A 12,673-nucleotide genomic window follows, 5' to 3' on the forward strand; every position below is an offset into this window, starting at 1 on the left:
AAAGGCCGCAGCTCTTTAGGCTTTTGCTTTAGTGTTAATGGTTCCGACAAAACAAGCTCAGAATATACTATTCTTCTTCGAAGAATATGTTTAAATATAACACATCTATATCAGCTTGGTCCACTCACCTTGAAGGGTTCACCGTTTCGTATTTTCTTCTGTCGCAATTTGTCGAGACTCGGCGGCGCCACCAGCACCACGTACGGCTTCAGATCGGAAGCGCGCAGCAGCTTCAAGCTCTGCGGATGCAGATTCAGCACACAAATTTTGCCACTCGCCACCACTGTACGTATGGCCTCCAGCGAGGTGCCTACAACAACGAAAGATAAAAGAAAACGTCGTTGAAGAAGACGATATGTGAAAATTTGCAATTTACTTAATTTGTTTAACAGATAGGATATGAAAGTGTATTTACACGTACACCGAGTGTACAGTTACCTTTCATATGCATATAGGTACGAGTGTGTACTCATTACATGGTAAATTACTCACCATAGTAAGCCTTCTCGTATTCGCCATGTTCGACGAAGCGGCGCGCCAGTATGTCCGCCTCAAAGGCTTGGCGCGTGATGAAGTGATAATCAACGCCGGGGACTTCACCTTCGCGGCGCGCACGTGACGTATCTGCGGAGTAAAGAAAACGCAAAGAGATGAGCCGCACAAGTGCAGCAGGTAAATAAATAAATATGTGTATGAGTGTGTGTGTGTGTAAGTGGTGAAATGAATGAGCGCAGGCAGCCGGCAAGCAGCTGGAGGGGCGCAGCACCTCAAATATTGGCTGACACACGACAAGCGTCTGTGTGGATGACGGTGCGCTTGCATGTTGCGCCTGCTTTAAGGATAAGCCAAGGCTGCTGTCAACAGCGCTACACGGCGATTGAATTGAAGGTGAGCATTTTTCGGCTTTGCCTTTGGCTTTGGCTGCTGCAATTAAGTCGTTAGTGACAGACACAAACGCATACATGCACACAGATGTAAAAACTGTTCGTCCTTGTAGGGCTATCAGTAGGACTTAAGGCCTGGCAAGCACGCCAATGCACAGCCAACAGTGAGTGTGTGTGTGTGTATGTCTTCAGCAAAGTAGAGCGCAAGGAAATTGCCGCTTAATTACATCTATGCGCGGCTGTTTGTGAGCTTTAGTCGGCGCTTTAAAGCAGATGGAATATTTGAGGAGTAGAAGGCGTCAGCTGATGCTCAGCTGCAGCGGTGCAAAATGTTTAAAGACTGAGGCAAGCTAAAATTTTACTATTTTCCTCTAGATGTAAGCATTGCAAATATTTTAACGATATTTTAGGCATTTACCCTTTTTGAGTTTCTCCTCTAATAAATAGAAAACTAAAGCGAAAATGAAAAAAGGAAAGTATTTTCGATAAAAAGGCGAGTGTCTGAAAAAAATCTCGCTGTCAGAAATAAAACTGCATATTAAATAAATATAAAATGCCGAAGAATCAACTAAAAAGTAATGAAATGATAGTTGAAGCTAAATCGCGCTTTGAATGAAGTCGCATAACTAAGAAGAAGCAGTTACTACTATACACAGTTAGACAGTGAAGCTGCCCACGCTTAGCCCGCCTACGCCTTACATTAGTTTTCGAGTAGAATTTATTTCGTAACTTACGTGGCACTGCCGCCGAGAAGCGATCCGAATCGGCCATTAACCGCTGACGTAACTCGTGACGCCCAATATTCGGTGGGCCGATGAGCACTATAGGGCGTTTGTGTGTGGCACGTGGATAGTATAAGGCGACCTCTTCATAGGTGAGTATTTCCTCGGGATCCGTTTCGTCCGGCGCGGTTGTGGCGTACAGCGGATAGCTGCGAAAAGTTAAAGGAGACGTATAACATTTGAAAATATTTACACTACCACAACTAACTCACCCCGCTTCAGAGCTGGCCTTCTTCTTCTTCTTGCGACCTTTGCGCGCGCACAGCAGTGTCGCGCCCTTGCTGCTATCCTTGCCACGACTGCGCGCCAAGCCCGCTTCTTCGGCAATGGCCAATTTCATGGTCTCACGCTGATGCTGGAACGATTGACTAGGTATGAGACCGGCAAGCGTTTGGTCCTCTTCGCCCTCGCGATACGCTTGCCACCAATTAGGATCGTCACGTGAGATCACGTGCAAGACATCGCCTTTCTGGAAGCTAATACCCAGCTCACGACATGGTATGTACAAGTCATCCTCGGGATCGTAGTCGAAGTGGGCGCGTACATGCAGCACTGCATTCTCGCGATGGCCACCACCGGGCGGTGGACTACCAGCGGGTACAATGAGAAACGTCAGCGTACCCTGCATGGAGCTAAGCAGCGCGCACACTTCGTTCACCGTCTTGCCGCGCAACTCTTGGCCATTCACTTCGAGTATTTCATCGCCTTCGTGCAGCAGACCGGATTTTTCGGCAGCACCGCCACGCACTATACGTCCAATGACGACCGCCTCACCCTCATTGCGCACCGTCGCGCCGAGTGGTTCAGTAGACTTCTCAATCTGTATGATGCGTATGTTATCATTCTGATCATTCAGTGTGCCAAAGCAGGCGCTTAGTGGTGGCGAATCGGCACGCATCGGTTGCTTCATGAAACCACCATGCTGTGGCGGTACTGGCGGCGCCGTCATATTTTGCGGTAGTGGCATAGCACTACGTTGTGCCAGCGGTGGCGGTACCACGGGCGGTGGCACTGCTGTGCCGCGTAGCGCTGCGCTCTTGGGTAGTGGCACTGGCGCGCCTGTTGACGTTTGCTGGGGACTGCTCGATCCACTAAGTATGGGTGATGGTGTGGCATCGGTTAGCGTTGCAACGCGATCATGCGCCAGCAGCAGACCCTCCATTTCGTGACTCGTCAACAGATTGCCCAGCTCGATAGCCGCGGCCGAGTTCGATTGCGTTAGCAGTTCGACAATATCCTTTTGCAGCGAGGTGGCGTTCACGCTTACTGGATTAGCGACACGTGGGCGCCGCCGTTGCAGTACGGCTGCACGCGCAGCAAGCGCATGTGCCACACCGGCGCTGCTCAGCACATTGTGGGCAGCCGAAACTCGACTCGCCAGTGTGGACATACCATTTTTGGTAAGTTGATTCTGTAGGCGTGTCAGCGCAGCGATCAGTTCGCCATAGCCTGGAGGGAGAAAGAGAAATGATAAATAGCGCGTTTATAATGAAAAACCAATCTCGTGCTCACCATTGACTTTCTCGACTTCCTCATCGTCCAGGTACGCCTCGTTCTCCACGCCCGTAACGCGCTCCGCAGAGGTCGGCTGCTGCTGTTGCGCCGCCGCCTTGTTGTCTTGCAGCGCCTTAAGCTTGCGCGAACCACGTAAGCTGTTGCGTAGAAACTCATTCTGCTGCGCAATGCGTTCTTCTTCTTCGCGACGTCTACGCAGTTGCTCCTGAAAGACAGAAAATATAATGTTGGTCAGTTGCAATGCTTGCAAGTTGTGTGTAGCTCTAAAGCTGCGTTGAAAAACAATCAGCGCGGTTGATAGAAATATAGGCAGGTAATAAAGTCTCGATTCCGTGGACAGCTGTGCCATTATTGCTCCGAAAAATGAATGATTTTTAGTGTATAGTTTAGTAAAACCAGTATTTGTTACGGATAAAGCGCGATTGCAACCCTACAAATGAAAGCAGTTGCACTATTTTCATGCGCTTTTCCCTCAGACCCGAAAAATTTTGCTTACCGCCAAACGTGCCACTTAATGTGAGCATGTCCTCAGCGCATTTGTGCCACTTAATCTTCGCCACCAAAACAATGCGCTTAATTTAATTAGCGCGCTAATGGGGTGAATGGGCCAGTAGGTCGATGGCTCATTAAACGGGCGGAGATGACTTGAGCGACGAACGAAGTCAACCCAAACACGAGAGGGTTGCAATTGTGGCGCTAGTAGCACAACTAGGGGCGCCCTCATCGGACATGTGTCACGTATGTATACATTGTGCTTGCCACATTTAGTGACAACACTTGAGCGGCTGCTCAAAGACACAAACGACGCAAACAAATAGCAAAAACAGTTGCTTAGTGTTCAGTTAAGAAGACACTTAAAGGCAGACGGCATGAAGCGTAAAATAAAGTAAAGAACGGTTAGTAAGTAAGTGGAGAACAGAGCAAGACTTTTACGAGATAAAATGTGGTAGTTGTAAAATATGTTGTCAGCTGTCGCTTTGGACAAAGTACAGAAACAGTTAATAAAATTTTAGAGTTATAGCGCGCATATAAATAAAATATGTTTTATAAACTTGCTGAGAATTTCAAGTAATTTTCTCGCATTAAAGAAATGGCGCCAGAGATGCTAAGTAGAAGTCTGACAGATAATCTCAGGGTCATAATGATATAAGTATTTTTGGACTAGACAAATTTATCAAAGCAGCTAACGTACTTGAGCATATACCCTACTCGGCTTAGAATGCAATTCGCACGCCACTGTGCATTCCACCTTTACATCAGCTGAGCGCCCGTTCACCCGGCACGCAAAGCCAGTTGAAAGTGGCACATAAGTATTTGTATTGATATGAAAGTGTGCAGTGAAATGTACACACAATTCACAAGTGCAACATGCAACAAACAAAGCGCTACAGATGTGCACAGAAAATATGACAAGCAGAGCGCATTGTTTGTAGCTGCGCCGCATTGGAAGCCTGTCAAGTGTGATTACGGGCAATCCATCAGCGTGCGGAGGCGAAAGCCCACCCACAAAAGGGCAAAGTGCCAAGAAGGTGCTAAGAGGGCATGCTGTTTAGGGAGAGATACTGTGGGTGGGCGTGGCAGGAGCTAATAGTGCGTTGTGTGTGCGCGTCAATTGTGGCAAATTCAAAAAATGCAAATGCAGATGGCAGGTGGCAGGTATAAATGCAACAAGCGTTATGTAAATAACAACAAAACAACAAGCAAAGAGTGTGAAAAGGGCGAAATAGAACTTTGGCGTGAAAAGTAGGAGAATAACAAAATGTTGCACCATTCAAGGATTTGCCTTAAAACTTTTGCAGCAGTTGCACAATAGTGTCGGCGATTTGCATGCCGCACGCAGCGCCGCGTTTTATTTACTTAGCGCTTTTGCTTGACAAACAAGCGCGCTGTGCAGCGGCAATTGGAGCAGAAAATCGTATGCAACAGAACGTCGTTTTATTAACGTGTTTATTTATTTTTGCATTTTTTTAATACTATTTTTTCATTTTTGCATTTTTTGGTATTCTTCGCTGACAAGGCAACCTTCAAAAATGCAAAGCGTGTAAGTATGATTTACACCTGAAGAATGCAGACCAAATCCGCACTGCGAAGTAACTGTTGGCACAACAATAACAAAGGCAAATGTGAAATTGCGCAACAATGCGATTTCCCAAAAACCAATTGGCTGGAAGCGCGCTGAGACCCAACCGCAGACCAAGCGCCCTAAAAACGCAAAATAAATTTTCCTTCAAGACGTGAAATATTTGCATTTTTCCAACTCATACAACATAAATATGACAACAAGCAACGCGCAACAACAATGCGACAGCTTTATTGTTGCTTTTTATTCGCACATAATTCAGCGGAAATCCCTAAGACGACTGGCTATGTGTGAACCCGATAGCCGGTAATGGCAGCAATAAAAAGACCCGTTGACAATGGAAAGCTCGTATAATGCACAGCAGGTGATTACAACAACAATTGCTTTGATTTAGGCGTTGTACATAAAAATAATGTAATAAATTAGTAGGAAACTATTTTATGAATTTATTTTTATCGGCTGAAGATGCTAATTCGTTGTATATGTGAGACATGGGATTTATTATTATTTAGGCAAAGCTTTCACATTGAATATTTATAATAATCAGCACATATTTATAGCTATCACGTAATTAAATAAATCACTTTCTATATGGCTCTACAAAGTTAAGCTGCAAGCTTATTATGTATTTGCAATAATGCTTTAATTTTTGCATGAGCTTTCACTTTTCGAAAATGAAACTTTCATACAATTTTCAAAATACAAAAAATGGTTTTTTTTTTTATTTCAACGCTAGTAAATTTTCTAACTAAATAAGCTTTTACAGCGAGCTTTCATATTGTTATATAGCCATATAACTTTTATAACTTTTTTTTTTAAACTATAATCATGGCCGCTTCATAAAAGATGGCATCAATTTTTTGCTAATACGAAAGCTTTTCGGAGCTTTCATAAATGTTCTATAATGACTGCATTGTGTTAATGGTTTTAAAAAAATATTCTTATGAATAAGTGAGCTTTCATACTGTTGTATAGCCTTTTCGCACTAACTTTTTTTAAATTATAATCATTGAAGTGCTTGTATAAAAAATTTGATAGTACTAAAGCTTTTTGCAACACTCATAATCGTTCTAGCTATTACGACTTGTATTGTTTTCATGTTTTTAAGAAAATCAATGAACTTTAGAATATATTTTTAAAAGCTTTCACGTATAGGTAAACATATGTTGCCTTTAAGCTTTACTAACTGCAAAAGCGTTTGAAATAAAGCTTTTTGAGTAAACTGCTACAATTTAACAATGAAAATAGAATATGCCATATTACGCAGCAAATTTTTGCAAGACATGAAAATATACACACTAATTTACATAAGAATCGAAATTCGCTTTAAACTTTCGTAGTCAAGTTTCACACAAAACACGGAGTAAAGCATTTGAGTAAGGTGTGTAGTGTTTCAATGAAGAATTCATACGCGAGAGTCACAACAAAACTATTTAGACTTATTAATGTATTTACAAGCCATGCTCGAAAACGAAAGAGTTGGCAAACAAAACACTAAAAATTCTTTGTAAACATATGTCGCTTGTTACACACCTGTGATGTGTGTGTGTACTTTTGCTAGCAAAGCTTAGCGCACTTGAAATCTGCCAAATGCTGAAGGTGCTCGAAGCTGTTCTTCACATTGCAAATAACTTGCTGAATTCGTGGAATTAAGATTCTTCTAAGGTGTGTGTAACAGCAATGAGCGGAGGCTGAACGCAAACTGTGTGACGGCAGGCATAAAAATAGCGCCCACAATAGGCGAAGAAATGAAAAATATCTGTGTAATTGACAAAAAGGCGAGGCTTAAATATTTTGAAAATTGTGAATTGCGAATTTATGACTCAAACACAAGAGTGTATATGAAGGAGTACAGTAAAGCCTACATGATTTCTTTAACGCCTATATTTCGTTTAAAATATTTGAATATAAAATAAAGCGACTCAAACAAATAAAGCGCTGGGAAATGGCTGTAAATGAATTTTACTACGTCTTTTGCCGTAAAAAGCTTTCGTTTGGGCTGAAAACCGCTACAAATATTAACCGTTTAAATGATTTTGGCCGCGCAAACAAAGCCTAATAAATAATTAGGCCGACTGGTATGTGTCAGGTATGTGTGTGACTGACATATTAGGCGATCGAGGCATGCCGCAAATAAAGCGCCAATTGGGGCTGAGACAGCGGTTGAGTGCGTGCTTTGGGTTTGGCACAAATTAGGTAAATAGAATAGCAATTGAAGGAGCAAAGTTTGGTCAAGCGACTCAGTTCTCAAATGTGCACCGCGGCTTGAGAAAATGTAGCTTATTTGAGAATAATTTAGAACTTGACACGAAATGCTTCACATAACCTAAAACGTAAATATGAGAATGCTAAATGCCTTATGTAAACTCTTTGTTGTTGTTGCTTTTTTTTTTTGTTTTTACTCAACGCTTCCTCAATTTAATGCTTTTTTAATTCACATAATTAAAACAACAGAACTGCCCAAGAAGTTTTGCTATAAAAATCTAGTTGCGCAGCTTGGCGTCAACACAACAAACAGTAAAAAAAAATGAAATAAAAAATTAAAGAAATAATATTAAAAAAAATTAGATAGAAAAAAAATTAATTTAAAAAAGTATTGTTACTAATCTGCGCAAAATATAAACCAACAACGAACAAGGCAGGCGTATGATGTGTGAGAGGGGAGCGACGGCGCGCGGGTCTGTGTTGACGAGCAAGTTGCGGGCGGCAAAGCCAGCAGAAATGCGCTGCAGTGCTTGTAGCAATGACATCAGCGCTTGGAGTGGAGCGTTTCGATTGCTTTCGTGGACGCAGGTGTGTGTGTGTGTGAATTGGTTTTGATTGCTTATTCACATGTGTGTGTGTAAGCGCGCGCTGGAGCGCTGTTATTTACATTTCATAAATATTTTTTAGTTTTTCTTGTGTTATCGCTGGACATATCTACACACACACACACACATATAGGTATATATAAGCGTTAGCTAACTCATTACTTTGTTTATATTTATACAAGTTTATGGCCATAATAAATTCACTGTTGGCGTATTAATGAGTAATTATTATTAAATTTGTGTAAAACAGGTAATTTTTTTATAGAATTTGCAAAAAAAAGATATTATGAAGCTAGTAATATTATTGTTTCTTAAATTTAATTGTTTTTTTTTTGGTTTTTTAAAAATTAAAAAAAGGTAAAATTTTACTAAACATTTTTTGAAATAAATTTTTGGTGAAACTAAAATTTGATTTTTTTCAAAAATTAAAAAACAAATTGTATGAAAAATGTTAACTAACGGGCCTTCATACTCTATAGCTGTCATATAAACCGACCGATCAAAATCAAGAAAAGAACTTTTCATACTATTTTATGCTACAAAAAATGCAACTGTGAAGGGTATTATAGCTTCGGTGCAGCCGAAGTTAACGTTTTCTGTTTTTCTTTTTTTTTAATTTTTTTCTCGCTTTGCTTGCGCTACTTGCCTGCTGCTGGCGCAACCGATTCGACATGTTCACTTGGGCATCGCGTTGCAACAGCAATGAGCTGCTGCGTTGTGGCAATTTTTGTTGCTGCTGCTGTTGTTGCGCTGACTCCTTCACCGTTTGCGGTGAATGCCAATGTAGTTGCTGTTTTTGTTGTTGCTGTGGCACATTATTGTTATCACATATTTGGTTGGCATTTGGTATAAATGTTGTTGTGGTTATTTTGGGTGGCGGTGCCGGCGCCGGTGATGCAGCAGCGCCACTGATATCACAAAAACTGCTTGTATTGCTTAAACCTCTACCGTTGCTAGCGCTATGGCTGCTGGAAATATTATTATTGCTATGGTTGTTGTTGCTATTGGCACTGAGTTTGTTGTTATTATTGTTGTTGATGTTAAAACTGCTGTTATTGTTGCTGTTGCTGCTGCTATTATTATTATTATTGTTGTTGTTATGCACGCCATTCGCATATTTGTTGCTGGTGGCGGCCGGACTGTTGCCAACGCTGCTGCTCGTTGTGATTATCGTCGGTATTGTTGCTGTTGTAATCGAACGCACAACATTCGGTGGCGCGGGCGGTGCCACCAGTCCATTGTTGTCGAGCGTGATGCTCAATGTGGACACAACCATTTTGGCAGTTTACGATTTTGCACACTTTTCACGACTTTTTTGTTGTTATTTTTATTATTTTTCAATTCAAGTATTTATTTAACCATTAGCCGTAATAATTATAGTCATTGTTTATTTTTTTTTTTGTTGTTTTAATGTTTCTGACTTAATGTTCGAAATAAAATTATTTTTAGCGCTGTCGAGTAAAAAATCCTTGGTTGAAAATATTTTTTTGTTTGAATTTTTTAATTTAATTTTTTTAAGTTTTAATTTTTTTTTATATAAAATAACGTAGGTTGATAATATTTTTTTGTATAAATTTTATAATAAAATTATTATTTTTTTTGGTTAAATTTTTTTTATATCTATAACTTTCAGTTATTATTTTTGTAATTTTTTTCCGCTAATTTATTATATTTATATAAAAGTCTCATTGAATTTAAATTTCGGACAACTCCACTCCACAATATTTTTCACTCAACTCGACTCAATACCGCTCCACTATAGAAATCGCTAGAATTGTCTTTTTTTGTATTTAATTTTAATTTTTTTTATTTTTTATAGTATTTTTTATTACTTTATTTTTTGTTATTTCATTAATATTATGAATATTTTTATTGTTATATTTTTTTTTCTACAGAAATTCTTTAAACACTAAACTCGAGTTTCTCTAACCAAATTATACAGCTGTGTTGATCTAACTTCCTTCTTGCTCTCTCACACAGCACATACTTATATGGATCCGAAAATCAGCCGCGATATAACTGGTGACCCCTTTATAACTACACGCCCCCTACAAACGCTATTTGCGCCACGCCTCTTTGAAACGCTCACATTCACTTGCAGCAAGACAATTAGTCAATCGCCACAAAGCTTAAACACACAAGCAGTTTGCGGCGTGTTAAACTCGTTAAAAAATAATTAGAAAAAAATGCATTGAAAAAGTGGCATTCAGCGCTCGTGTAAAAAACAATAAGCAATTCACAGAAATCACACGGGATTGCGGCCAATGAGCGAAGTGGGGGCGACAGGTGGCTACACACATGCCAGCAGACGCGTCGAATTCTAATGAATATTATGAAAATCCTAAATTAAAAAGCAAAGCTGTAAACACTGGCGCGAAATTAAAATTTTGGCGATGAGCTATAGCGATCGTTCGCCTGTGCTTCGGAAGTCGCACAAAAGGCGTTTGACAGTGACAAATGTAAGTCGGTTGTGACAGCCTGTCAAAGCTGGTGAAGTGTCAACGGCGATGGAAAGTTGTCAAATAAACAGCAAAATAAATTGCTGGTGTTTAAAAACTGTTTAGAAAATGAACAATTTGAATTGGAAAGCGTTATTTGAGAAATACTATATGCGCATGAATTTAAAAAAATTAAACATATTTATTTATAAGAAATGTTTGAAATGTTAAATGAAATAATGCTAACATTATATTTCGTGCGCTTAAATTTAATTTCAATTTATTTTGAAAATACAACCAACGAAAACTTCAAAAAAAAATAAATGATAAATATTTTTTCAGTAAGTAATTAATAATACAAATACATAACTACGTTTGTCCATGTCTTCGTATAATGAAACTTTAAGTTATGTTGCATGTTATGCTATGTTACGTTATGTTATGTTATTTTATTTTATTTTTTTTTTGGCATGGTTATTTACGTTATCTATTTTCTCTATTTTTTTATTAAAATTGTTTTTATTTTTATACCCTGAACAGGATATATTAAGTTTGACACGTAGTTTGTAACACTCAGAAGGATCTGTCGGTGGCCCTTTAAAATACTATTTATATATATAAGTGTTCAGAGTGACGAGCTGAGTCCTTCAGTTTAAGAGATATTCCCAAGAAGCTGCTCATTTGTTGGAACCGCCCATATCGGTACACTATAGCATATAGCTGCCATACAAACTGAACGATTGGAATCAACTACTTGTATAGACAACTTTTTTATATGACGAGATATCTTCACAAAATTTGGCATGGATTATTGCCCAAGACAGTGGTTTAATTTTCGAAAAGATTGTTTAGATCAAGTCACTACAGCATATAGCTGCCATATAATATGACCAGTCAAAGTTCTTGTAAGGAATCTTTTGAATTTGTGAAGGGTATTACATATTCATATAGGAAAAATCTTGCATTTTTAGCATAAAAAAGTTTTTTCTTTTAAATTATAAACAAGAAATCATAAAAAAAATTATAAAAAATATTATATAAAATATTATAAAAAAATTTATAAAAAACATGATATAAAAACCTTGATATAAAAAAATGTTATAAAAAAAAAGTTTTATAAAAAAAATTTATAAAAAACAGTTATTAAAAAAATTTTATAAATAAAGACTTTCGTAAAAAAAATAACTAGTTAACGGTTTTTCTTGTTTTGTTTTAAAATTTATCATTAATTTTTTTTATATTTTTTTTCTTTTATTTAACCTTATTTCATTACTAGAATTTTATTACAAATTATTCTTATTGGCAAGTAAAAAATTTTTGTTTGTAGCCAGCTAAAACTTTATTGGCAGAAGATAAAAATTTATTATCAGCCATGAATGTATGTGTGTATGTATGCAAATGCATGAACTAAGTAGCAGAGTTATACTCGTAAATCAGCGATCAACGCAGCAATATACGTTGTTGTACATATGTACCTATATGTGTATAGTACTCATATATATTTTTTTGGTATACAAATATATTTTTTACTATATACAATATAAAGAATTCATATATGTATGTATGTAAGTTTGTCCCACCAAGTTGTGCAATTTTTGAAACAGTTCTGTTGTTGTCACTGCAATTTTTCGCAAGTACGTGACGAACACAAAAAATATTTTTCGTTAGCACATTTTGCAAAAACACTTTTGCATTTCTATTTAAAAATATAAATTGTTTATTTTGACTGCTTTTCTTGACAAAAATTCATGTTTGCCACTAATATGGTTGATTTAGTTTGTGTCGTACGTGTGTTTTGTTGGACAGACTAACGTATGCAAAAGCAACAGTTAAAGCACATATGGATACCCAAGCACACATGCATAGATACAAATACAATACTTCGTAGAGTTTATAGAACGCATATGGAGGCATGCATGCCCTGTAGGAAAATGATTGACACGCAGCCTAATGCATAAATGTGAGCGTGTATATCAAATAAGTAATTTTGCATGGGTTTTAGCGACGCCTACAACAACAAACATACACATATGCACACACACGTACATTAGTATGTGTGCAAGAGCGCAGAAGGAAACAAGCTGAAATATGACTCACGGGAATTTTGCTGGATTTTTTGTACAATTGAATTTTAGTTTTGTTTACCTGGCTTTCCTGTTACTTT

At 38.5% G+C, this 12,673-nt stretch overlaps 1 protein-coding gene across 7 annotated transcripts in view; it reads right to left on the reverse strand.

Annotated features, from left to right (window-relative positions):
- sdt (stardust) overlaps positions 1–12,673 on the reverse strand; it is a 134,195-nt gene that overhangs the window by 521 nt on the left and 121,001 nt on the right. For 4 of the 7 annotated variants that reach the window (XM_036359281.2, XM_070110094.1, XM_070110095.1 and 1 more), the window contains 5 exons: positions 3,179–3,386; positions 1,879–3,115; positions 1,619–1,815; positions 493–624; positions 129–310 (listed from right to left, as the gene is read on the reverse strand). In XM_036359281.2, coding sequence (XP_036215174.2) covers positions 129–310; positions 493–624; positions 1,619–1,815; positions 1,879–3,115; positions 3,179–3,386 — 1,956 coding nt within the window. Of the gene's footprint in view, positions 1–128; positions 311–492; positions 625–1,618; positions 1,816–1,878; positions 3,116–3,178; positions 3,387–8,717; positions 9,540–12,673 lie in introns of all 7 variants that reach the window. The other 3 variants (XM_070110098.1, XM_036359288.2, XM_070110097.1) reach the window with 2 other exon arrangements.

Source organism: Bactrocera oleae, chromosome 5 (assembly GCF_042242935.1).
Source record: "Bactrocera oleae isolate idBacOlea1 chromosome 5, idBacOlea1, whole genome shotgun sequence".
Classification (NCBI taxonomy): Eukaryota; Metazoa; Arthropoda; class Insecta; order Diptera; family Tephritidae; genus Bactrocera; species Bactrocera oleae.